This window comes from Mus musculus, chromosome 2 (assembly GCF_000001635.26).
Source record: "Mus musculus strain C57BL/6J chromosome 2, GRCm38.p6 C57BL/6J".
Lineage (NCBI taxonomy): Eukaryota > Metazoa > Chordata > Mammalia > Rodentia > Muridae > Mus > Mus musculus.
Genome location: NC_000068.7, coordinates 32,994,965 through 33,021,160, shown reverse-complemented (window position 1 = coordinate 33,021,160; position 26,196 = coordinate 32,994,965). Strand labels below are relative to the sequence as shown.

The following is a 26,196-nucleotide window of genomic DNA, read 5'->3' as shown; positions in this document are numbered from 1 at the left end:
CATGCTTTGCAACTTTCTCCTGGGGACGAAGCCATTAAGGCCGTGTAGCTGGGTGCCCCCCACATCATTAGCTCCCAGCTTTGGGCCACAGCAAGGTCTAGGGGGAAAGCTCTGCCCCCAGCACAAGAAGCAGCAGACTGCAAACCACTTGACAAAGGTGATGATTCTGTTCCTTTCTGCATTTTCAAAACATCCAGACCTAGAAATTTTCATGTGATTCAAGCCCAGGGCATCAAGTAGGAAGCAAGGAACAAACAGGGAGCAGTCGTTGCCTCCAAAGGAGTGAAGGAGCCAGGCCCAGTAGACAAGTGTTCTTGTCTATACCAAGTGATAGCACAGCTGGGACCCCAGGGCCTGTAGTGCTTTGACCCCAGAGTATTTAGAGGACAACATTGGGGACCCACTTGCAAGTGGAATCCATACATCAAGATGGAATAGCAAAAGCAGGCCTAGGAGTGGCACATCCTCAGCATCCTAGGGAGAAATGGAATTGGATTCAGTTGACCTGATGGTAAAGCTTTAAATATATCTTGGCTGGGAAGAATAACAGTGCTTTTATTCCTAGTAAGCTGAAGGATCTCTTGAGTTTGAAATCAGCCAGGCTACATTGTGAAATACTGACTTTAAAAATTATCTAGGAAGCTGGGCGTGGTGGTGCACGCCTTTAATCCCAGCACTCGAGAGGCAGAGGTAGGCGGATTTCTGAGTTTGAGGCCAGCCTGGTCTACAAAGTGAGTTCCAGGACAGCCAGGACCACACAAAGAAACCCTGCCCCTAAAAACCAATATATATATATATGTATGTGTGTGTGTGTGTAGGCTGCACAGGCAACAACACAATAGAAGCCCGAGACTAGAAGGCTGTTTGAATTCCACAGTGGGTTTAACAGAATAGAGGAAGCCAGCTAGGTTGAAAGATCCAAAATATCTCTAAATGGTTCAAAAAAAAAAAAAAAAACCCTCAGGTCTTTCCCTTCTGTCAAAATTAGTTACTTAAAATGTAGTTTTGGGGTCAGGCAAGTCAGAAGCAAGTGGAAATTTGTGAGAACCTGTCTAGAAAAGGAAAGGAAAGGAAAGGAAAGGAAAGGAAAGGAAAGGAAAGGAAAGGAAAGGAAAGGAAAGGAAAGGAAAGGAAGAAAGTTTTTTCTGAGATACAAATGGGGAAAATCTTTTTTTGTTTGTTTTTTTGTTTGTTTGTTTGTTTGTTTGTTTGTTTTTTCGAGACAGGGTTTCTCTGTGTAGCCCTGGCTGTCCTGGAACTCACTTTGTAGACCAGGCTGGCCTCGAACTCAGAAGTCCACCTGCCTCTGCCCTCTGCCTCCCAAGTGCTGGGATTAAGAGCATGTGCCACCACTGCCCAGCGAAAACCTTTAAGAAAGAAAAAGAAAACAACTTGGCACGCACACTTCAAAAACCCCTAAGAGACCCCGTGTAATATACAAGCCCAGCTTGGCCCCAGCACACAGAATGTATCTAGGGAATGCCTTGTTCCCAACAAGTTCTGCTTTTCAGTCTGTTAACAGACCTCACTGGCCCTCTGTATGAGACAACTAAGGTGACTACTTACCCAGTTCAATGTGCCTAGCACTGTACTGTGTGTGTGCATTATCTCACTTGAATAACAGCACCCCTCTGTAAAAATAAGATCGTACCCATTGTGTAGGGTAGAAACTGAAGCCCCAGAAAGGTAGAACAAAAATACTCAAAGACTCCACAGCTACAGGGAGTGGTGATGTACACCTTGAAACCCAGCATTTGGGAGGCAGAGGCAGGCAGGCAGGTCTCTGAATTTGAGGCCAGCCTGGTCTACAGAGTGAATTCTAGAACAGCCAGGACTACACAGAGAAACCCTGTCTCGAGGGAAATAAAAGATTAGATCTGTTCTCTGCTCTGGAAGCTTACTGTGCCACAAGAACAGGGAGGTAAACATGCCTACAGTCATATAAATCCGTACTTCAGAATTTAAACTGGAAGCACTCTCCCATGAAAGGAGGTTAGATCAATGACATGCTGGCAATTCCTTTAGTCAGTTTTCATCACTGTGGCAAAGTACCTGAGAATACGAGCTTTTGGAGCCTTCAGTCATCACATGGGTCTGTCACTAAGAGCTTAAGGTAAGGCAGAGTATGGTGGCCACAGGCATGATGGAGGGAGACTTCTCACCTCATGGTAGCCAGGAAACAGGGAGAGCAAGAGACATGTAGGGGGGGGCGGGAATCTGTCCTTCAAAGGCACTACTCTGTGGCCTGCTTCCTCAACTAGACCCCACTTCCATGTGTCTCCACTGCTCACCAGTAATCAAAGTATTATCCCACCAGGAGCCTGGCCACTGATGAGACTAGAGCCTTCATGGCCTACGATAACTCTGAGTGATTGGATCGACCAGCTGGGTCCATGCCCTTGACGTGTTGGGAGACACTCCATATCCCAACCATAATGCTAGTATCATAATGGCTGGTGGCATACACTGTGCAGACTCTGCTGGCAAAGAGCACTCTTCAATAGCTATTAATGACGGTAATGTGCCTCTTTTCACTTGTTTTAGTAATTAACGGTGAAAAAGCCACTTTGGAAACCCCAACTTTTGCCCAGAAACGCCGGCGTACTCTGGACATGTTGATCCGCTCCTTATACCAGGATTTGATGCCGGATTTGCATAAGGTACCTGGGTTTCCTTTCCTGTGGGGGTTCTGGAGAGCACAGTCTCGGCCATGAGCCATGAGCCCATGGTACTTGCTGCCTAGACTGCCCTGAAGCGACCACAGCTGGCATTCCCCATAAAGGGAGGTCGTTGAGTGTCTGTGAGAGAGAACAACGTGGTCCCTACAAAGCAGTAGCCTTTGAAATTGGGATAGAGATGGGCAGAGTGTAGGTCAGCATCCTGGAAGCCAAAGCTGCGTGCTCCTGGTGCTGTCCTTGGTGCTTGCGGTGCTGTCCTTGGTGCTGGCGCCATAGAGCAGATGACCTGGCAGAAATACTGATTGTGAAGAGAGAAGAGAGGCCAGGTGCCTTCCTGGTTTTCTAGAGGTTTTCTATCTGGCTCTGTAATCAGGCACTGAAACAGTTGTCTCCACTGATGGAAAGCCACCTCATGCTGGATATTTTGTAGGCCCAGAGCATTGTGTTCCCTGATAAGACTCCATCTACCTTCTCTTGTCACCTCCAGCATCTATACTACTTGTACTATCTTAGGAGGTCTTCAACTTGTGTTTTCTCCCAGCACCCACATAGCAAAAGGAAGAGTCAATCCCACAAGTTGTCTTCTAACCTCTATATAAATGCCATGGCATATATGCACACACACACACACACACACACACACACACACACGTAATTTAATTTTTAAAGTTTTCCTATTTAACAAGTGAATAATGCTCTTAAAATTTGATCATTCATTCATAAAGTCAAGTAAAAGTAATTAACTTCTGATGATGTATGTAAATGAGAGGTGTCAGTCACTCACCTAGGGAGATAGGCTATGAAAATGAACTAGAACATACTGGCCCTTCTCTCTGCACATGACACCTTTTATAGCATCACTTGACTCTTGGTCTAGTTGGTAAACTCTAAAAATTCCCAGGGAATGACCAGGCTAGCCCCAGGACCCCACAGCAAATCTTAGCAGATCAGGGAGGCTTCAGAGAGGCCACCATAATGAATCCTCATGTCCTCGGGCCTGAGCTAAAGTATTGTTACCCATAGTTGAAGCAAGTCCCCTATTGAGTCATCTAGCCTACTTTCTACACTTCCCTTTCTGTCCCTGGCCACAGCAAATGTGCTAATCTTATCAGGCTTTGTGGCCCACAACGTCAAAGGCCAGGTCTGCCAAGTCTGGTGGAGTAGTGAGCACTCAGCCAGGGCTTGATGAATGCTCTAGAGGGAAAGACCAAGTGCCAAGTACCCTCTGTGTACTACCTCACTAATCCATCCCTACCACACTCCTGGAGAGCAGGAATCAGCCACATAGAGACTCAGAAGTTAACACTAGGGCCCCAGGGCCACACAGTCCCAGTGGTACCATTCCCATGGAGTGGAATGTGGTGGGTTCCTGGGGGGCCACTCTGTGGAACTGGAATCCTGGAGCTGTGCAATGGGTGGCCTGGAGCTGTGGAATGGGTGGCTAGTAAAAGAAGCTGTGTTTGCTTTGGTCTAAAGGCTGTGTTCTCAGTCTTTACACAGTGCTGGCTGTACTTGTCTAGACTCTATTCCTGTGTCTGCCATAGTACTGAATGAAACCTGGGGATAGAAATAGTACTCTTTAGACAGAGGGGTGTGTGTGTGTGTGTGTGTGTGTGTGTGTGTGTGTGTGTAGACACCAAAAGATGAGACTTGACAACAGTCTGAGGAATCCCAACCTTGTTTCCTTTTTCAGAATATGCTCAATCGGCGATCTTTTAGTGATGTTTTACCGGAGTCACCCAAGTCAGCACGGAAAAAAGAGGAGGCCCGGCAGGCCGAGTTTGTGAGAATAGGGCAGGTACGTTTGACTCCACAGCCCCTGAGAAGTGTGGTTGGTCCCAAGTCCCTCCAAACCAGACACTCCACCACCATACTTTTCCTTCTTTTTTAGTTTTTTTCGAGACAGGGTTTCTCTGTAGCCCTGGCTGTCCTGGAGCTCACTCTGTAGACCAGGCTGGCCTCTGCCTCCTGAGTGTTGGGATTAAAGGCGTGAGCCGCTAGTGCCGGCTGAGGCTGTGTTTTCCTTGCTATCCTGCTGGCCATTCTTCTGCTGTGGATAAACACCATGTCCAAAGGTGACCTGGGGAGAAGAGGCTTCACTTCCTCTTAGAGCTTACAGTCCATCACCGAAGGAAGTCAGCGCAGGAGCTCAGGCAGGAACCTGGAGCCGGGAACTGAAGCAGAGGCCATGGGGGGCACTACTTACCGCTTCACTCTCCATGGCTTGCTCACTCTGCTTTCTTACACACATCCCTTGGTGTGGCACCTCTCAGTGTGAGCGCCCACGTCAATTGTTAATCAAAAAAATTGCCCACAAGCCAATCTGAAGGAGGCATTTTTTTCAGTTGAGGTTCTCTCTTCCCACATGACCCCAGCTAGTGTAGAGCTGACAAAAAGACTGCCTACCTGCAGGCTCCAGGATTTCAGTCAAAACTGTGGTGGACAGACAAATGAGCTTTTGACAGCCATGTAGATTTGGTTCCCTTTGCAAAAGAATAGTGCTCTACTGCAGGGGGACAGCTCCTGCTGTCCAGATCACACCTGGCAAAGGAGCTAAGACCTCTAGCCTGCCTAGTAGAAATTCTCTGAAGAGGTGGAAGCTATTTTGAGACTCACCAAATTTAACACTAAAACCCTCCATGGCCTAGCACAGTAGCAGGTAAGGGGGCTTCCACCAAGCCCGACAACCTAAATCCAGTCTCCAGGACTCACATGGTAGAGGCGAGACCTGAATCCTGTAAGTTGCCCTCTGTCCTTCATATAACTTATACAAGTTATCCTCTGCCCTGCATATAACTGTTACAAGTTGTCCTTTGATCATGCTTGTACCATGGCATACATACACACACACACGCACACATAGATACATGCACACACAAAATAAGTAAGCGAGCATATTTTTAAAAAAAAATCTTAAAGCTCTATGGCCCCTCCTTTCAGGGACTCTTGAGCCATCAAGATTGGGAAGGACCTAGGAGTCTGTATTTTTAACAGTCTTGGTTTAGAAATTACAGGACTAATAGAACTGATTTTCACACCAGAAACAGTAGGTGTATTTTGGGCCATAGCCCTATGACTTGGGGCTTAGCCATCTCCTTAGAAGACCCTCAACTTTAACCCCAAATTACTCTCGACTCATTGCTTTTTCTCAAGCCTTAATTGTTCACCTGCTGACCTTTCACTGCCTGATCCCAAACCTTAAGGGATATCTCTGTTCATCAGGCCCTGAAGCTCAAGTCCATTGTGAGAGGGGACGCCCCATCAAGCTTGGCAGCATCAGGGATGTGTAAAAAAGAGGTAAGTGCTTGGCTCTTCTGTGAGCTGGGAATGTCATCTGTGCTCAGTGAAGTTATGAAACAGTTGGGGCGGGAGGATGTCTCCTTCAGAGGCCTCGGGAGCCCAGACCACATAGCATGTGTGCGCACAGATGGCAAGCAGTAGGCCAGGATGCTCAGCCAGGATGCTGCCACTGCGCTCCTCAAGCCTCATGTATATTCATGTCCCCTGACCTCAACCCAGTACAAACAGCAAGACTAGAGCAGTGACTCTCAGAGTATGCCCAAGTCAATGGCAGCCTCTAACCCAGCAGCTCTCAACCTGTGGGGCGTGACCCCTTGGGGGGGGGGTCCCATATCAGATACTTACATTATGATTCATAACAGTAGCAACATTACAGTTATAAAGTAGCAACAAAATAATTTTATGGTTGGGGGTCACCACAGCATGAGGCACTGTGTTAAAGGGCCACAGCATTGGGAAGGTTGAGAGCCACTGACTGCTCTAATCCAGTGGGCTGGAAGGCAGCTTGAAAGGCCACTGTTCTGGATTCATTTCCGTGGCTGAAATAAATGATCCTGGCAAGAAACAATGGAGGGGGGTGTTATTTTAGCTCACAATTCTAGGTTAGTGCATCACCTTAGAGAAGTCACAGTGACAGGAGTTGCCATCACACCCACAATAAAGAACAGAAAGAATAAATGCATGCAGGCTTCCTTGCTTGCTTCCTTGCTTGCTTGATTTCTCCATTGTTGGATAGTCCAGAATACTACCTCAGTGAACCAAGACTTTCCACATCAATTAAGACAGTCCCTGAAAGATACACCCACAGGTGAGCCCAGTGTAGACAACTCATCACTGTGACTCGACCCTCTTCCCAAGTAATACTGGGTTATGTCTACTTGGCAAAGTTAACCAACAAGTTGCTTAGAGCTTGATGCTTAGAGGTGCTCAGGTGAGAAACCATTACATAACATATAACCACATAGCCAAACAGGAAGTCCTACAGCCTATCTACTTCCTATTTTTACTTTTGAAAGCAGGGTAGGGTAGGATAGGTGATCATCAAGAACAGTCCAGGGACTGGAAAAGCATTTAGAGCTCTTGCAGTGGACCTAAGTCCAGGTGCCAGTACCCACACCAGGTGGTTCACATCCACCTGTAACTCCAGCTCCAAGGGATCCTCTTCTGGCCTCTCCCAATACCCACATGTTTGCTTTTTGATGCAACTGAGAGCCAGGGAGATGTTCAGTGGTCAAGGGCACTTGCCACTGCACCTGAGCACCTGAGTTCAATCCTGTGACCCACATCGTAGAAGAAGAAAAATGCTAAGTTGTCCTCTGACCTCCACAGGCACACAGTGCTGTACACACGCACAATTAATTAATGCAGTTTTTAGATTTTAATGCAATTGGCCCTGAAAACATAAAAGTTCTGTCTGACCAAATGAGACAGGCACCCTTTCCCAAAAGTGCAAGAGGTCTCCACTCCACCCTTTGTGTGCATGGTAGTAATTTGCAGGTTCCTAAGCACTTTATAAATGGTGCTAATTCTGACAACATTTTTAAGTTCTTAGACACATATTCCAAGCAAAGTCTATTCACAAACACTTGTTCATGGTGCTCAAGGGGGAAAAAAACTGCTTTCATTGTTGGAATCAGTTTGAAAGCAGAGACCCCCATGGCCTACCTTTGCATAAGCTCTGTTCCAGAGGACCTTGGATATTCCAGGTGAAGAGCCCTTCTGCCTCCTGACAGGGACACTTTGCTATTACAACTCAGTTGATGTTTGCACATCCAGAGGACCTGGATTCCATTCCCAGCACGAACATGATAGTTAACAACTGTTTGCACAAAAGTCCCAGGGGATCTGATGCCCTCTTCTGGCCTCTAAACACCCTGCATACACAGAGTGCATAGGCATACATGCAGGCAAAATACCCATATGAACAAAAGTAATGATATTTTTATAAGACTCAGCTGAGGGCTGGGGTGATGTCTCAATGAAGAAAGGTTCAGATCCCCAGCACCCCAGCTCAATGTGGGGGTTTATGCCTATAACCCCAGTACTCGATGGGGTCTCTGAATCCTTGGTGGCCAGCTAGTCTACCAGAACTGGTAAACTTAATGTTCAGTGAGAGACCCTATCTCAAAAAGAAAGTAGAAAAGCAACTGATTAAAGACATTGGACATTCACATGTACTTACATAGGCAGCACCCCCCCACACATTCATATTCTCTCTCTCTCTCTCTCTCTCTCTCTCTCTCTCTCTCTCTCACACACACACACACACACACACACACACACACACACACACAATGACTATATTGTTCTGTCTTAGTATTACCTAAAGTGATGGTTTCAATACATTTTCAATTCTTCTATCTATACACTGATGACTCAGAACTGCCAGACCACTTCTTGGGGGAAATATTTCAGTGAGTAACCTGTCAGTGTTTTCATATTTCAGTTTAGAAAATGTTCCCATATCCTCTAAGCTTCCTCTTCAGAACAATGCAGGTCCCATCTTTGTAAGCCTGAGACTATGTTCAACAAGGGATAACCCACAGTGTTAGCTTCAGCCCTGGTGATGCTCTTGAAGGTGGGTCTAGCCTATTTTGAACTTAGGGGATATGAACATGTCTTTCTCTCCTGGGCATTCACACACCTACAAGAGCAAAGACATGTTCTGCTAGGTCCCGCTGCCCAGTTGGGTCATGTCAGACCGTATGTCTAGTTGAGAGTAGAAGTCCCCAGAAATCTACAAAGACTTCCAAGGCATGGGGCTAAGAGAGGTGTCTAAAAGGGAGTAGAAGTCTGTTAAAATGTTTGCAGTTCTCAGCATGGGGATATAGCTCTGTGAGAGGGCACTGGCCTAGCATGCTAGAAGCCTTGGGTTCTATTCCAGGTGCCACAAACAAAACCCATCCACACTGCTGTCTAAGACCCTAGGAAGCAGTGCCTGACAACGCCTGACCTTCATGCCCTCAGGAGCCATTGTGAGGGAGAGCTAACTTTATCCCTGAAACAGAAATGAAGCTAAGGTCCCAGGAAGTGTTCATGCAGTGTGACATTTCACACGAGGACTAGAAAAAGTGTGCATGCGATGTGAAGATGCCATATGGGGACCTGGAGTTACTTCATTAGCAGCTCTAGCTGGTTTCCTGCAAAATGTGTGCTTTTTCTGTAAGATTCTGTAGCTTCATGTGGGTCAATAAACACCTATATATGAAGACGACACCAACCTCTTGCGTTGTGTGTGGTTTCAGGATTCTGCTGAACCAGCACAGAGATCTTGCCTTTTTAAAAGTAGCTAGTGGGACTTCCCTTTATGCTAAAGTAACACCAACCCTCTTAAAAAACAAACAAACAGAAAGGCACCAATTGGCTCAACATCTAGGTGTTAAAGAAAACTGCTTTAAAAACATTACCAATGTTTCTATTGCCCAAAGAACAACATTATGGTCATATAGAGACAGGCAGTGGTGCCAGAAGCGCAGGAAGTCACTGCTCTCCTGTGGCATCCGTATTTAAAAGGAGCTTTTTCTCCTTGAGAAGGCGACTGAGTCAAGACCCAGTAGCTCCCAAGGTCTGGTGCAGCTCATCACCATGGCGGGTCTGTGCTACTGTTCTGTCTGTGGGACACTGTGCTCTGTTCTGTACACTGACTCTGCAATGCTTGTGTTCCCTCACAGCCTTGGGAGCCCCAGTGTTTCTGCTGTAATTTCCCTCATGAAGCCGTGTGTGCAGATCCCTGGGGCCAGGCCTTGCTGGTTTCCACGGATGCTGGCGTCTTGCTAGTGGACGGTCAGTGAGTAACACTCCTGAATGTCTTTTGTGTGACTTGTGATATTTCTGAGGTGGGTGACTGCCAGTCAGCTCCTTTAGACCATAAATGCCTGCTCCCCAGGGGAGTTAGCCAGGTTTGATTTTCTAATCAATAGAACTCCTAGTTTCAGACAGGTGCTTCAATGGGGTATATTTTGTGTTCAGTGTGCTGGGACACTTATCCCTTCCCCCAGTCTCCAATCAGTTCCTGGATATTAAGCCACCTACTAAAAGGCTCTTCTTCAGCAAGCACTCATCATGGTCCCAGCACTTAACCTGGAATGAAAAGGGACATATTATTTCACATCATTTTCTTAGAGGACACAAGCTCTCTTGAAGCCTTTTAAAAAATCCTGACTAGGAAAAAACTTGATGTCTAAAATAAATTATATGAATCTTAGATAAACTGTTTCAATGGGTGTAGAAGCAGAAGTGCTATGGCAGGAAGACAGATTGCTACTCAGTATTAAAAGGCTCTTTCTGACATGGGCTAGACCATAGCTGCCTGGGGAGACACAGTCCCACACAGCAACCACCACAGCAAGTCCGTGGCCATGGCGCTGATGGGGTGGGGTGCAGACTCCAGAACTGCAGGACCTGCTTTACGTCCCTCCAGACTCCTAATGAGCTATCGGGGAGGGGTCAGTAGCATCCAGCCTCCTGGGACTTCTGAGGGACCAAGGGCTCTAGACAGGCAGCAGCTCTAGAGGCGCACCCTCTGGTGAGAGTGGCTTGGTGGCCTTAAACTATATCATGTTCCCTCTCTGTAGTAAGCCTTGCTTGTCTCTTAGACCTCTGCCTAAGCACACTCACTAGGTCCCAGCTCTGTGCCAGCTGCTTTCTGCAGGGTGGCAGGGAGAGCAAACAGACCTTACCTGGGATTTTCCATATAGGTCTTAATCATGTTTCCCATAAGCTAAGTGTATCTGTGACTAAGTTAATAAACTATAGATAACTTAAGATCCACCATGTTTCCCATAGCCTAATTATATCTATAACGAATTTAATAAAATATCAATAGAAGAAAACCAAGGGTAGGGTTTATATAGTTCAGTAGTAAAGCACTTGCCTAGGCTCGTAAGGCTGGGGCTTCCCAGCAGGGCAGAGGGCACCTTGTGCTGAGTGCCTGCAGCCAGATCTAGTGTATAGCAACAAGTTGCTAAAAGGCAATTGTCATCTTTATCAGTGATTTGTAAAAGCTCACAAAATCCTGGGATTTTTGCCAAAAGTGCAACCAAAAGTTTCTTTTTATTTTCAAAACTCAATACAGACCTTAGATATTTAGTCTTTAAAATTTACAGATGAAGAAACAGAGGCCTAAAGCAACACCATGGGCTGCGTGAAATTGCATGGCTGCTTAGTGGGTCCAACTAGAGCTTGGTACGATACCAGCTGCTCCACTTAAACACAGTAAACTCTGCTAGCATTTCTGTTTTGACTTTGACACTGATTTCCAAAACTGTAGTCCTGGGTAAATAGGTCTATAGGATTTTACCACTAAGAAGATGCTTAATATTCTCTAGTTTTCCTTTGAGATCAAAGAAAAGTATGCTGGGTCAAGACTGGATATAACCCCAGGGAGTGTGGAGGTGGAGGAGACTGAGAGGATTGGGGGCAGGGTAGGCTGAGGTCAGGGTGTGCTGTATGAGAGGAAAAAAAAAATGGTATCCAAGCCAATATTATCAAATCTTTTCTACAATTGTGCCTTTTGGATCAGAGTATAATGGTGGCTGTTGTGATTTGCCAGGAAGTGCTTTCCTGTCAGCCTTGGAGAGGTATGCAGGCTATTCCTCTCCTGTCCTAACCGTCCAGTGATGCTCACCCTTGGCTTTTGCCGAGAAGGTAAAGGCCTGAGCTTTTCTCCTCGGCTTTCTCACCGAGTGCCGTCTTTCCGTTACTCCTTAGCTGGCCTTCTGCTCCACACGGGATTGTAGCACAGACGGCTTTTGTGAGTCGGTCTGTCCCTTTCATTTCAGGCTGACTCCCATCCTAGCCCATTAGCTTTTACTTAATTTCATTAGACTTGCTCTGGAGAGTCTCCTTCTTTTAAAGTCATAAGGTTCTTTTAAAATTCATTATTTATTATGTATACAGTGTCCTGCCTGCATGTATGCCTAGAGTCCAGAAGAGGGCACCAGATCTCATTACAGATGGCTGTGAGCCACCATGTGGTTGCTAGGAATTGAACTCAGGACCTCTGGAAGAGCATCCAGGGCTCTTAATCTTAAGATTAAGATTAAGATTAAGATTAAGGGCTGGTGAGATGGCTCAGTGGGTAAGAGCACCCGACTGCTCTTCCGAAGGTCAGGAGTTCAAATCCCAGCAACCACATGGTGGCTCACAACCATCTGTAACGAGATCTGACTCCCTCTTCTGGAGTGTCTGAGGACAGCTACAGTGTACTTACAATAAATAAATAAATAAATCTTTAAAAAAAAAAAAAAAAAAAAAAAGATTAAGATTAAGATTAATTAATTAAGATTAAGATTAAGGGCTCTTAATCTTAATCTTAATCTTAAGGGTCTCCAGCCCTTAAGGTCACAATTTTTAAAACTCAGGACCCGCTGCACTGTGAGTGCAGCAAATCCTGCTTTAAAGGACTGGTTACTGAGTAAAGTAGGCTGTCACCTTTTTGGTTTTATGGTAATAGAAAAGCTCTTTCTAAAGACTTGGTCTTCATACCAAGATTACAAAAAGGAAGGGTGATTAATCAAGCAGCCACTAAATTTGTCACTTTCTCCTGTCCTTGCCTTCTCTCCTTCCTGTCTGCATACAAACCCTTTAGCTAGCTGGGGCGCATAGGGAGAGTGCATGCTGGCCCATGCTGGGCTCGGCGGTACACAGTGAGCCTCTGTTTCCAGCACACAAGGAGGTGCTCCATTCTTTTTGACTCCACATGTTTAAGGTGTGAACAAGTTTTCTGAACACTTTTGAGCATCTGGTTCATTCTTGGTTAACTAGGGATGTTACTAGTGCTGACCAATTCTGGTAAATGAGGCATCTAAATTAAAAAATGTAAGACGCTTCATGGTCTGGCACCTACTAAACCCTTAGAGAATGTGACCTGCCACTCCTGATGATACTGTGGACCCATAAAATAATTGCAGTTATTCACCCAGATACAACAGTACTGGAATTATCATCTCATGTTCTGAACAGGCAAATCCTCCTGGCAGCATTACAGAGCCCCTAGTACCAGAACAGAAGGAAGGACTGTGGCTGATAGACTGACTGTCCTAAGAGTCCACTAAAGGACTAGAAGCAAGCTCTGTAACTCCAGCTCCAGAGGATCTCAAGCCTCTGGCCTCCAAGGGCACCTGTACGCGTATGCACATACCCACATGCAGACTTACATATAATAAAAAATAATAAAAATGGTTTTTAAAAACATATTAGCACATCAGCCAGTGATGGCACACACCTTGAAGCCCAGCACTGAGGAAGCAGAGGCAGGTAGGTCTTTGTAAGTTCCAGGACAGCCAGAGCTACACAGAGAAACCTTGTCTTGAAAAACAAAATGAAACAAAAAAACCATATAAGCAGACTACTATTGATACAGACAGAGGCAGGCTAGGGATAGGATTTGCTCACTTTAAATGTAAAAGAAGCTTTCAATTTACTTTCTTGAGAAATGCAAGCAATAATATAAGATATGATAATTTATATTATAGCATCCAAAGGAAAATAATTGCTGCTTCTCCCCACACACCCCACACACCCCCGTGTTATTCAGTCCTTTACAACCCAGTAAACCTGGGGTTGAGACACGCTGCTCTTTCTTTGGTGGCACCAACAAGAAAAACGTAGCTTCTTTTCATGTCCCCGCTGCTCTGCCCACCCCCATAGAGTTCTCAATGCTACTGAGTGATGCATATCAGGACTTCTCCCATGCAGAGCGAGCAGTGCCTGAACTCCTTCTAAGACCTTATGAGAACTCTACACGCCAACTCCGTCCTTGACCAGCGAGGCTCGGGTCAGCCCCAGGCATGCATCACAGGTGGTGCGGCAGGGTAACCAGACTTCTTTTCCAGATGACCTCCCATCCGTGCCCGTGTTTGACAGAACTCTACCTGTGAAGCAGATCCACGTGCTGGAGACCCTGGACCTTCTGGTTCTCAGAGCAGACAAAGGTGCCGCCCCTCAGATGGCTGCTCCAGGAAGAGCAAAATGGCGGGTGACCCACTGCAGCCAACCCGCAGGGTCGCTGGGTCTGGGGCTGTGGCTCATATCACTGTTCCTCTCCCTGGTGTCAGTGCTGTGGTGCTTTGGTGGTTCACTTGTGGGGATAGCGGAGGGATAGAGAGTTTCATTCTCCCACGATTGTGTAGAGCAAGTGTGCTATGGGGTAGATGCAGTTGCTTGCATCCCAGAACCTCCCAACCCTGGTTTGTGTATCTGACCTGGGAGTCCCAACAGGTCATCTCACTTCGCTATCTGATCCCTCTTCCTTCTCTCTATCACCAGGGAAAGACGCCCGCCTCTTTGTCTTCCGGCTCAGTGCTGTGCAGAAAGGCCTTGATGGCAGGCAGACTGGAAGGAGCAGATCTGACTGCCGAGAAAACAAGCTGGAGAAAACCAAAGGTGAGGGCTGGAAGGAACTCAGCCAGGGCAGTGCTTGCCTGGACTGAATGAGGCCCTGCATTCTATCCCCAGGCTACGGAAGCCACCCCTGGCCACACAGCAAGTTTGAGACACTGTCACAAAAGAAGAAAGAAACTATTTCTGTTAAAATGTCCAGGCCACTGAAAATAAAAATTAATAGTGGGGATGGAAAGAAATATAGTTCCTCCTTATAGAATGAGGAGTACGGGTGTAGGTCAGGGAGGAGCACTTGCCAAATAAGTGCTGGGCAGAGCCCTGGGTTTGACTCCCAGAACTGCCTACATGGAATCTCAGCTTCCCTAAGAAGCTACAAAAATAGGAAAGCAGGTTGAGGACGAGGAGTTTCAGCCTTGGACCACAGGTCTTGGAGTGAGTTCAGCTCTCTTAGCTACCCTGTAACAAAAGACACTTTGGGGTTTTGGTTCTAGAGTCCTGATTAACCTCTACTTCCATCTCTATTGTGTAGCAGATACAAAGCCAAGCACTGGGCATAGAGACCTGCCTGACCCAGAGGCCATGAGCAGTTGTAGCTCTTGCAGAGGACCCAGGTTCAATTCCAGGCATCTACATGGCAGATCACAACTGCCTGTGCTCCCCTTCTGACCTCCTCAGGCTTTGGATATACACATGGTGCATGTGCACACACGCAGGCCAAACACTCACACACACTGTCTCATTTACCCCTCTGCTGTGGGCTAAGATACCGTGACCAAGGCAACTACAGGAGGAGCAATTGACTGTGAGCTTATTGGTTCAGAGGGCAAGTCAGTGATGCATGGGATGACAGCAGGCAGGCAGGCAGGCAGGCATGGCACTAGAGCAGAGACTCAGAGTTCATAACTAGAGACAGCAGCCATGAGACAGAGAGAGCTATTACCAGGGACAGTGTGGGCTTTTGAAACCTCAAGGCCAAGTAACACACCTCCTCCAACAAGGCCACATTTCCTAGTACTTCCCAAACGTCCCACCAACTAGAGACCAAGCCCTCAAATATATGAGCTTATGTATGAGCTCAGTATATGAGCTCAAGCACTCAATGTATGAGCTCAAATATGAGCCATTCTCATTCACACCACCACACACCTAAGGAAACCTAAAAAGAATACTAATAAATAAAACCAGGTGCATAAGCTGTAGAATAGAAGGTTCATGCCTTTTCTAACCGTGTTTTTATGTCATCTTTCCTGGTATGTTAGTTATTTTTCTCAAGAAGCAATTTAAAGGAAGGAAGGACTTATTCTTGCTTACAATCTAATAAGGGATATGGTCCATTATGGTGCAATGGCTGCCCATGTTCCAATGAAGCTCTGCCTTTTTAAGGTTTCACAGCCTTTCAAAACAGTGAGACCAGCTGGGGACCAAGTGTTCAAACACAAGAACAGGGGAGAGGTGTTTCAAACTGAGCACCACAACACCGGGCATCCAAAACATTGTCTGTCTCTGAGTTTGGCTTCAGTCCCAGGATTCTTAGGAACCGTTCCCAAAGTCCCCAGCCTGGGGCCTTCCCACCCTCCCTGCTCATGTTGAATGTCATCTTTCCTCTTCCCAGGATGCCACCTGTATGCTATTAATACTCACCACAGCAGAGAGCTGAGAATCGTGGTTGCAATTCGCAATAAACTGCTTCTCATCACAAGGAAACCACACAACAAGCCAAGTGGGGTGCCAGGTGTCTCACTCCTGTCTCCCCTGTCGGAGTCTCCTGTTGAGGAATTCCAGTACATCAGGGTAGGTTTGGTGTTGAGCTCGCTGCTCTCCTGACCCAGTATTAACTGACTCCCTGTCTAGTCATAAGCCTGTTCCACTTCTCAGTATCCCCTCTGAGGTCCCAGCCTCCTGTACCCTAACTTGCCCAGACATCTAAGCTGCACTGTGTGCTCATTCACAGTAGCCTCTATGAGTTCTGGGCATGGGCATAAGCAGTGCAAAGTATCTCTTCCCACTTCTAGTTGAGCAAGCCTGATATAAACCTGATTGATATAAACACTGGGGCTGTTGTGGCACGTGGTGTCAATCCCAGCACTTGGAGGCAGATGTAGGCAGATCTCTGTGAGTTCGAAGCCAGCCTGGTCTACAGAACAAGTTCCAGGACAGCCAAGGTTGTTACACAGAGAAACCCTGTCTCAAACCTAATCTCCCCAACTTAGAAAAAGAAAAAGGAAGACATGAAGGAAGGAAGGAAGGAAGGAAGGAAGGAAGGAAGGAAGGAAGGAAGGAAGGAAGGAAAGAGAGGGCTGAGACTAAGGAGGTAGGCTGTGCTGCAGAGGTAAAGGTAATGGGTAGAGTGAGGCAGAATAGGCTTCTACCTGAGCAGACACTCAGTGAGGCATGAGTACAAGGAGGGTCGAGGAAAGGAGATGCCAGAGGGCAGGCACATGCTGAGAGCCAAGGACCCTGACCCCTGGTAAAGGCACGGTCAGGTGGGAATGGCTGGTGCTGAGAAGACATAGTGGCCAGTTGAAGAGGTCTAGAAGACTGCCCACAGCCCTAGGAGCCTTGTGAAGACTTTGGCTTTGGCTCAGAAGAAGGTAGGAACTTTTAGAGAGTTCAACTATTAATTACTAATTCACAAGACAGACAGTGGAGGCTAAAGCCAACCAGACAGTGGAGTCAGATTGTGAAGTTCTTTCTGGCCCCCATCCCTTCCTGCAACAGAGGTCGGAGACCTGAAGAGAGATTACAGGAAGGAGTCCAGTGAGACCCCTGCCATCTTGGAAGTGTAGCTCCACTGTGGCCAGCAGGGTGGACTCTTCTGGAAGGAGGGACAGGCAGTACAGGCTGCCTGAAGTCAGCCTCTGTCCTAACCTGAGTCCTACTCATCCTCGCCCACTCAGGAAATCTGCCTGTGTGACTCCCCAGCAGTGATGGCCTTAGTGGATGGACCAACGGAAGAGAGCGACAACCTCATCTGTGTGGCATATCGCCATCAGTTCGACGTGGTAAACGAGAGCACAGGAGAAGCCTTTAGGCTGCACCATGTGGAGGCCAACAAGGTGAGCTGGCCACGGTGGGAATGGGCTGGGCATAAGGGAAAGCAAGGGATTGTCTTCTATTTAGACACTGTGATGTGCTTTTAACTCACATCCTCTAGTCAGGTGTGGAGGCTCAGACCTTCCATCCTTGAATTTGTGAAGCTGAGGAAGGAGGATTGTGAGGTCAAAGTTAGCCTGGGCTATATGAGACCCTGCCTCAAAATAGTAATAATAAAAGTACATGCCATGCATCCGTCTCACGTGATGAGCTCCTTAGGCTGGGTCACATGCAGCTGCCTTCAAAGGACAGGGTTTCTGGACTCCAGAAGGACAAGGGATGGCTACAGCCCAGGCTGAGCACCCATGTCTTAAATCTGGACAGTGACAGTCCAGGGTCAAGCATGTCCCAGACCTACTCCACTGGATTATGCTGTCTTTGTGGAAAGACAGAGACAGAAATGGAGACATACTCGTGTTAGCGGCAGAGAACCCTCACTGAGGTCCAGGCAACATGTGGGGAGAACGACTGTGCTGGGTCTGTGGGTCCCACGGCCGATGGACTCCTCTCCTCATAGGCTTCCTTTCACCTCATGGGAGACAGGAACAGTGCTGTCTGCTTGAGCGTTGATGTGAGCACACACGGCAGCCCCTGTGACCCTTAGCATTCTGGGTAAACAGCATTTAGGAACACACAAGCACAGTGCTGGATTCACACCTTCTGGAAAAGCAGGGAAATGGTGTGAGCAACTTCCACCTAGAGCAAAGTGAAAGCAAAGATGTTCCTCTCACACCTGCGGCTCCTTGTCCAGGTAGTGCTGTAGGTCCAGGTGAGGCAAACATGGCTTTGCAGCACCCTGGTTTCTGAGGGCTGAGGCCACTGCTAGACACTCAGAGCTTAAGGAAGTTTCTCCGAGTGGCCCGATCCCACACGCCACTACCGCTGCCCATTGTCATTGCAGGTTAATTTTGTTGCAGCTATTGATGTTTATGAAGATGGAGAAGCCGGCCTGCTCCTGTGCTACAACTGTAAGTCAGGGCGCTGTCTGCTCTTTATGCACAAAAACAGCCTACTTTGGGGGGGGGGTGGTAAGACAGGGCCTCCCTCCTCCCTCACACTGACCTGGTGGGTCATCATCACAGCAGGGAGCATCTAAAGTCCGCATCCCTACCTGCAACGCCACGCCTCTCAGTGGCACGCTTACCAGCACTGCCACCATGCGCCTGCTCACAGGTGTGGGGTGAAGACAGGCTTCCAGCCAGCGGGCCCTATTGTAGGTAACCCCGGAGTCACCCAGATTTTCAGTTACAGTGGCTCACACTGGACCACTTCCACCATCAGAGCTAAGGCTTGGCGGCTTGGAGAGGTGAGCTGCCTTCCTCAGGGCTGGGTAGCTGCCCAGCGTGGGCAGGCTTCGCCTCCGACCCTCTTGACTCAGTACCAGATTTTGTCTTCTGTCACTGAAGGGTGAACGCCCCTCATCTGAAGGGCTTAGGCCCAGAGTGTTGCAGACTTTGTATTTATAGACTCTGGGATAACACACAACCCACACATCCTGAAAATGGAACCCAAGTCTAAACACAACGTTTATTTATAGTTTATAAATGCCTGCTTAAGGCCAGAACATAATTTCATAAGTTTCTGTTGTAACTTTTAGAGTACCTGAGTTTTTTACTTATTTTTTAATTTTTATTTTTGTTTTGATACAGGGTCTCACATAGTTCTGTCTATCCTGAAACTCTCTATGTAGACCAGAATAGCCCCGAACTCACAAAGATCTGCCTGCCTCTGCCTCCCAAGTGCTGGTATTAAAGGCTCAAACCACAGTACCCAGCAAGAGTGACTAAATTTTGACTATGATCCATCAGATGAGGTCAGGTTTGGAATTTTCCACCCGCCAGTACTCAGAAAGTTTCAGACACTAGGTCAATCTAGATTTCAGATTCTTTTAGATTAAGGGTACACAACCTGTACCTTTTCTTTTAACAGAGTCTTAACAGTACCCCTGGCTGACCTGGAATTTTCTATGTCGACCAGGTTGGCCTTGAACTCATAAACATTTTTCTGCCTCTGCTTCCAAAGTGCTGGAATCAAAAATGTGAGCCAGCATGCCGAGCTTGTAACCTGTAACTTTTTGCATTTCTCTGCTGTTAATGAAAGCAGCCTGAGTCCAGCCTGCATAGCTCAAGTTAGTTTAGGTCAGGTAGCAGGGTAGGTTTTGGCCCCGCAAATGTATCACTGATCTCCAGCATTTCGTGTGCTAATGGGGAAGGGGTGCTGAAGAGATGGCTCAGGGACTTACACCATCAGTGACTGCCCTCTTCTGGCCTTATTGACAACAGGTATGCATGTAATGCTTATACATAAAGGCAGGCAGAACACTCATATACATAAAATGAGTACATTTTTTAAAGTTATTTTTTAAGCAAATGGAAATAAGATTATTTCCTGGATACAGTTTAACTAACATTTAAAAAAACACTGTTTTTCAGCCTAGAATCATCAATTTCTAGAATAGCAATTCTAGCTATAGTTATAGATCAGATACTTTGATAAATAATTTATAATTAAATGGAAAACCCAGTTATCAACACAGAAATTGGTCTTGTAGGTAACATCTTCAAAATTCAAGGCTTAACAGGGAATAGCCCAGAGAAGGTAGGACAGCAGCTCTCTGCTCTCAGTCACCCACAGGGACATCCATTGACAAGTTTTAATCTAAACATTCCTCAAAATAATGAATCTTTAGAATGGAGTCCTGTGGCTTCATTTAAAAATCTATATAGGGAAAGAACTGACCCACCCCACAAAAAAAAAAAAAAAAAAAAAAAAAAGAGAACAAAACAAAAACAAAAGAACTAAAGCCAGACTGGAGATATGCCTCAGTGGTTAAGAGCACTGACTGCTCTTTCTCTATCTTGTAGAGGACCTGGGTTCAGTTCCCAGCACCATATGGTGGTTCACAACGATCTATGACTGCAGTTTTAGAGGATCTGATGTCCTCTTCTGGCCTCCATGGTCACCAGGTATACATGTGGCACATAGACATCCATGCAGACAAAACACTCACACATAAAATAAAAGCAAATAAAATTTAAAGTAAACTAATTTTAAGATAGACATGATGGTACAGATTTGTAGTATCTACCTGCACTCAACAGAGCATATCAAGAAGGTTGCAAGTCCTGGGCTGCATAGCAAGGCACTGTCTCAAATCATTAACACAACAATGATAGTTATTACCATTATTATTTTAAAAGGCAAGTATGTGGGTAGTCATAAACAGCTTCTATAATGGAAGAAGATCTTGTTTTTACAAAGACTTTCTTACTTTGTGATGGTTTGAACCAAATACACTAATATTCAGAGATCAGAATAGACCAGGATCAGGTAGCTGAATTAAACTGGCCTTAATGTAGCGAAGTTCAGCAAGGGGGATACAGACAAGTCCAAGTTCTCTAATAATATGTTAGCAGGGTATATTAGTCAGGGTTCTATAGAGTAGCAGAACTTAGAGAATTATCTCTTTCATATATATATATATATATATATATATATATAAAATATAAAGATATATAAAGGGAATTTTTTAGAATGACGCACACACTGTAGTCCAGCTAATCCAATAATAGCTGCCTATGAACAGAAGGTCCAAGAATCTAGTAGTTGTTCAGTCTATGATGCTGGATGACTCTCAGCTGTTCTTCAATATACACTGGAATTTCAAAGAACTAGGCTCCAATGCCAGTGAAGGAATGAACTTGCTATTGAGGGCAAGCAAGCAGGCATAGAGAGAGAGCTTCTTTCTTCCATGTCATTGTATAGACTGTCAGCAGATGGTGTGGCTCAGACTAGAGGTGGATCTTCTCACCTCAGAGATCTGGAATAGAAGTGGATCTTCCCACTTCAAATATTGAGTAAAAATCCCTCACAGGTTTGCCCACACATTTGTTTTATGGTTAAAAAAGATTTAGTCTGGGGGCTGGTGAGATGGCTCAGTGGGTAAGAGCACCCGACTGCTCTTCCAAAGGTCTGGAGTTCAAATCCCGGCTCACAACCATCCGTAACAAGATCTGACGCCCTCTTCTGGAGTGTCTGAAGACAGCTACAGTGTACTTACATATAATAAATAAATAAATCAAAAAAAAAAGATTTAGTCTTTTGACTACATTGCAGATGTAATCAGGTTGACAGCCAAGAATTGCCATCAGCCATATCAGGGGGTGTCAGGGCCAGGCCCAGTGTGGTCATTTTTGATGTAGGTTCCTCTTGAGACAACAGACAGGGAAGAGCTTCCGTGGAGGGTAAGACTTTCGACTTATGAGATATTTAGAGTTGCTGTATAATGATATAAAGTTTACTTATCTAGGTCTAAGTTACTTTGCTACTATAGCTGTCCTGCCTTCTGTGATCCTCTGAGGCCAGAAACTGCAGTCTCTGGCACTTAGCACCTCATCCTAAAACAGCAAAGGATTAAGTGAAATAGCCTTTGTTCTATCTCAGCAGGAACTGCATGGCTATAACTTTCAGCCTGCTAGTTGACGTTGCAGGAAGAAAACGGGACACTTTAAAAAGTGAATTTAGCATTTATTTCTAAGTTGTAAAAAGTTTCCTATAAAAGCTCTCTAAGAAAAAGGAGGAAAATGGAAAGATCCTAAGTGGGACAAGGGAAATTCACTTTCCTCTCTTTGTCTTCAGCACTTAAACATCTTTCATAATACGAGACCACATGGTAAAAGTTCATCACAAGTTTACACATAAATTCAAACCATAAATCAGATACCACATTTACAACAGTGAGCATTTGCACGTGTATCCATTAGGAGTAATCATCTGGCTAAACAGCTGTCACAGCTCCACAGGTTCATAGAGAGTTAAAACACATAACTAAGTTATTAGTGAAGTTTCATATAGACAAACCTAGTCAATATTTTATCTTCTGCCCTAGCACCTATAATAAATTGTTAGTTCCCTTTTTATGACCTTTGGTTAATAGTTTTACAATCTCTTGGAATGTGCTCTGAGTAGTAGAAGCAATTAACTGGTGACAGAGACTGGCAGAGTTCTCAGTGCAGTTTTGACTATCAAAAAGGATCTCATAGGCCAGGCGTGGTGGCGCACGCCTTTAATCCCAGCACTCAGGAGGCAGAGGCAGGCGGATTTCTGAGTTCGAGGCCAGCCTGGTCTACAAAGTGAGTTCCAGGACAGCCAAGACTATACAGAGAAACCCAGTCTTGAAAAACAAAAACAAAAACAAAAGGATCTAATAGCAGTTCCACTATAAAAAAAAAAAAAAAAGCTTAATAAATACTGATATGATTTTAGGAATTCTTATAGGTTCATCATTAAGAATTAAGAAGTCATCTATTTGTCTATATAGCATCACTACAAAACAGGACACCTTCATAGATCTGTAGAGATCTGCTCAAAAGGATAGGCTAATACCTAGTGATTTTTAATGTATGTTTAATAATAACAGGATAGCATATTAATAGCAGGAATCTTTTCTAAAATGATTTTCTCCTGGGCCTTGCCTATGGGAGCAAATCTGTTATGGGTTATTTTAACCCAAGGCAGACTCATCTCAGGAAGATCACCTACTAGTTATTAACTTGTCCTGATGGGGGGGGGGCGCGTATGCAACTCTCATCATACTTGTCAGATGTGAGGCTCAAGAGTGAGCCTTCTACTTTCTGAAGTCAGACAGTCTTCTTAAAGCTCCATGCTTGGCACACAGAAAATTTTCTCTAGGTGACAGCTGTTAGCATACACAGTAACTACCTCACAACCCTCAGAATTTGGCCCGAGGGTTGGCTATGGCTATTTGTAGTGAACTAGCAGGGAGAGCTGAGTGTGTGACTAACACTTGTAATCCCAGCAGGTGAGAAGCTGGGGCAGGAGCATTGCTGCAAAGTCAAGTCCAGCCTGGGTGCAGAGAACTACGGGGAGGATGCTGCCCTAGCTGCCCTAGCTGCTGTGTCTCTGGATGCAGAGATCTAGGTGCCATCTCTAACAAAACCAGTTGCTCTTGTTTTCATTGCAGATAGTTGCATCTATAAAAAGGTTTGCCCCTTTAACGGTGGCTCTTTTTTGCTTCAACCCTCGGCATCGGATTTCCAGTTCTGTTGGAACCAGGCTCCATATGCAATTGGTAAGAAAAACCTTTATTGTGGTTCTGTGCCCCTGGCTGATCCCACCTGCAGGGCTTGGTCCCCTGGGAACAACTGGAACTTCCTTGCAAGCTACTGGGGACTTGGACATCTTTCAAGGAGTCTGCTGTTAGATAATCTTATGCTCCCCTTTTAGACTCTTCTCAGAAATTCCTAGGCACATGAAATTTGAAAGCAATGAAATATAATTTGGCAGTACCTGGCAGGCCTTTTCTAAAATCCTCAAGCCGGGTCCCCAGCCAGTACACCGGCTGGCTGGGGGAGAAGCACGTGTACCTCAGTTCTGTTCTTACTGCCTTGAAACCTCAGGGGCTGACAATGCCTGCTACTGAAATGCCAGTGTGGAGCTGGCGAGACGGCTCAGTTGGCATAGATGCTGGCTGGAAGCCCAGTGAATTCTGATGACCCAAACCAATATGATTAAAGGCGAGAACTGACCCTTACAAGTTGTCCCCTGAACACCACATATGCACACCCATCCACCACCACACACATTTAAATGTAATTTTAAAAAGTAAAATTAAGCTGGGCACACACCTTTGATCCTAATACTCAAGAAGCAGAGGGAGGCTAAATTCTAAGTCTCAGGACAGCCAGGGCTACATAGAGAAATGCTGTCTCAAAAACCAAACACAGAGAGACAGAGAGAAAGAGGGAGGGAGGGAGAGAGAGAGAGAGAGAGAGAGAAAGAGAGAAAGAGAGAGGGAGGGAGGGAAGGAGGGAGGGAGGGAGGGAGAAAGGAAGGAAGGAAGGAAGGAAGAAAGAAAGAAAGAAAGAAAGAAAGAAAGAAAGAAAGAAAGAAAGAAAGAAAGAGAAAGAACGAAGAAAAAGAGAGGGGAAGGAGGGAGGGGGAGGGAGGGAGGGAGGAAGGAAGGAAGAAAGGAAGAAAGGTCAAGTTCCCAGGTGCTGAGACATGGCTCTGAAGTACAGAGCCTGCCTGGCAGCCACAAGGCCCTGGATTCTAGTCCCAGCACTACAAATAATAAGAATAAAAACTTTAAGCTGGGTGGTGGTGGCACATGCCTTTAATCCCAGCACTCGGGAGGCAGAGGCAGGCAGATTTCTGAGTTCGAGGCCAGCCTGGTCTACAGAGTGAGTTCCAGGACAGCCAGGGCTACACAGAGAAACCCTGTCTTGAAAAAAAAAAAGTGCTAAAAAGGGAGCAGGTGAGATGGCTCAGCGGGTAAGAGCACTGACTGCCCTTCTGAAGGTCCTGAGTTCAAATCACAGCAACCACATGGTAGCTCACAACCACCCATAATGAAATCTGATGCCCTCTTCTGGTGCATCTGAAGACAGCTACAGTGTATACTTATAATAATAAATAAATAAATTTTTTTAAAAAAGAATAAAAACTTTAAAACTAAACACCAGGATACGGGTATGAAGGTTGTGTTTATGGAGCCACAGTAGGTGTCAGAGAGTCACCCTGCTGCAGTGCAGGCTGTCTAGCACAGACCTGCAACCCCACACATGAGTAGTGGAGGTAAGGGACCTCTAGCAAATTCAAGGCCAACTTGTCTTAAAAAAAAACAAAAACAAAAAAAAAACAAAAAAAAACACTGAGATGGCTCAGTGGGTAAGAGCACTGACTGCTCTTCCAAAAGCCCAGAGTTCAAATCCCAGCAACCACATGGTGGCTCACAACCATCCGTAATGAGATCTGACGCCCTCTTCTGGTGTGTCTGAAGACAGCTACAGTGTACTTAGATATAATAAATAAATAAGTCTTAAAAAAAAAAAATCAAGAACAAAAACACCCTGTCTCCTAAAAGACCCACAGTGGAGAGTTTTTGAGAGAGCAGACCTGAGAGACTCGCCCAGTCAGGCTCTGACGACAGATGAGGTAGGCCAAAAGGAGGAATGGAAACTGACCTCCAGGTATTGAGCCAAGCACTGGAGAGAACGGAATCCGAGGCAGAGCACAGCACACAGAACGAGTTACCAAGGATATGCCCAGATCAGACAGGTCACCTATGTAGAGTACAGAGCGAGGTCAGGGTGGACAGCAAGCTGAAGGACCAGCCAGAGAGGTGGCTGTGGTGTGGGAGGTCAGCATGTCATAGCAGTACTGGGAGGAGGAGCTCCGCCTGTGACAGAAGCATCTCAGTGCAGGGATGCTCTAAAGGACACAGCTTCTGCCTGGAACACAAGCCAGAGGGGCGCAGAGAAGGGTGACAGTGCTAGAGGCACATGGGCCGAGCCAGGCAGGAAGGGCAAAGGGAACTTTTCAAGCCGTCATGTGCCAAAAGGGTGTCAAGATGCACTCTGGTGAGTGTGGGGTAACTCCCACAAGACTGGGCAGCTGAACCACTGGAAGACCAAATAATGGAGCATCAGACAGGGGCGTAGCCATGACGACTGGTTAGAGTACGCCCCTGGGAGGCAGGACCACCCATGTGATAGAAGTTTCTAGAGTGTTGAGGATGACTGAACAAGTTCAGCCAGCTAGCCCATCTGTTCCCTTGCAGTCTGCGCCTTCCCATACCTCCTGGCCTTTACTACCGACTCCATGGAGATCCGCCTGGTGGTGAATGGGAACCTGGTCCACACGGCAGTTGTGCCACAGCTGCAGCTCGTGGCCTCCAGGGTGAGTGGAATGCAATATGGCCTTAGCATCCTGAGCGACCTGCTCATCACACCAGGCCAGCTGTTCTGTGTGTGGATGCCAA

General features: G+C 46.2%; 1 protein-coding gene across 17 annotated transcripts in view; it reads left to right on the top strand.

Moving 5' to 3' along the window:
- Positions 1–26,196, top strand: part of Garnl3 (GTPase activating RANGAP domain-like 3) — a 145,635-nt gene that overhangs the window by 110,699 nt on the left and 8,740 nt on the right. For 16 of the 17 annotated variants that reach the window (XM_030252276.1, XM_011239223.3, NM_001355201.1 and 13 more), the window contains 11 exons: positions 2,545–2,660; positions 4,372–4,476; positions 5,901–5,975; positions 9,650–9,761; positions 13,814–13,912; positions 14,247–14,363; positions 15,934–16,112; positions 17,219–17,377; positions 18,316–18,382; positions 23,398–23,505; positions 25,996–26,114. In XM_030252276.1, coding sequence (XP_030108136.1) covers positions 2,545–2,660; positions 4,372–4,476; positions 5,901–5,975; positions 9,650–9,761; positions 13,814–13,912; positions 14,247–14,363; positions 15,934–16,112; positions 17,219–17,377; positions 18,316–18,382; positions 23,398–23,505; positions 25,996–26,114 — 1,256 coding nt within the window. The other variant, XM_030252277.1, reaches the window with a different exon arrangement.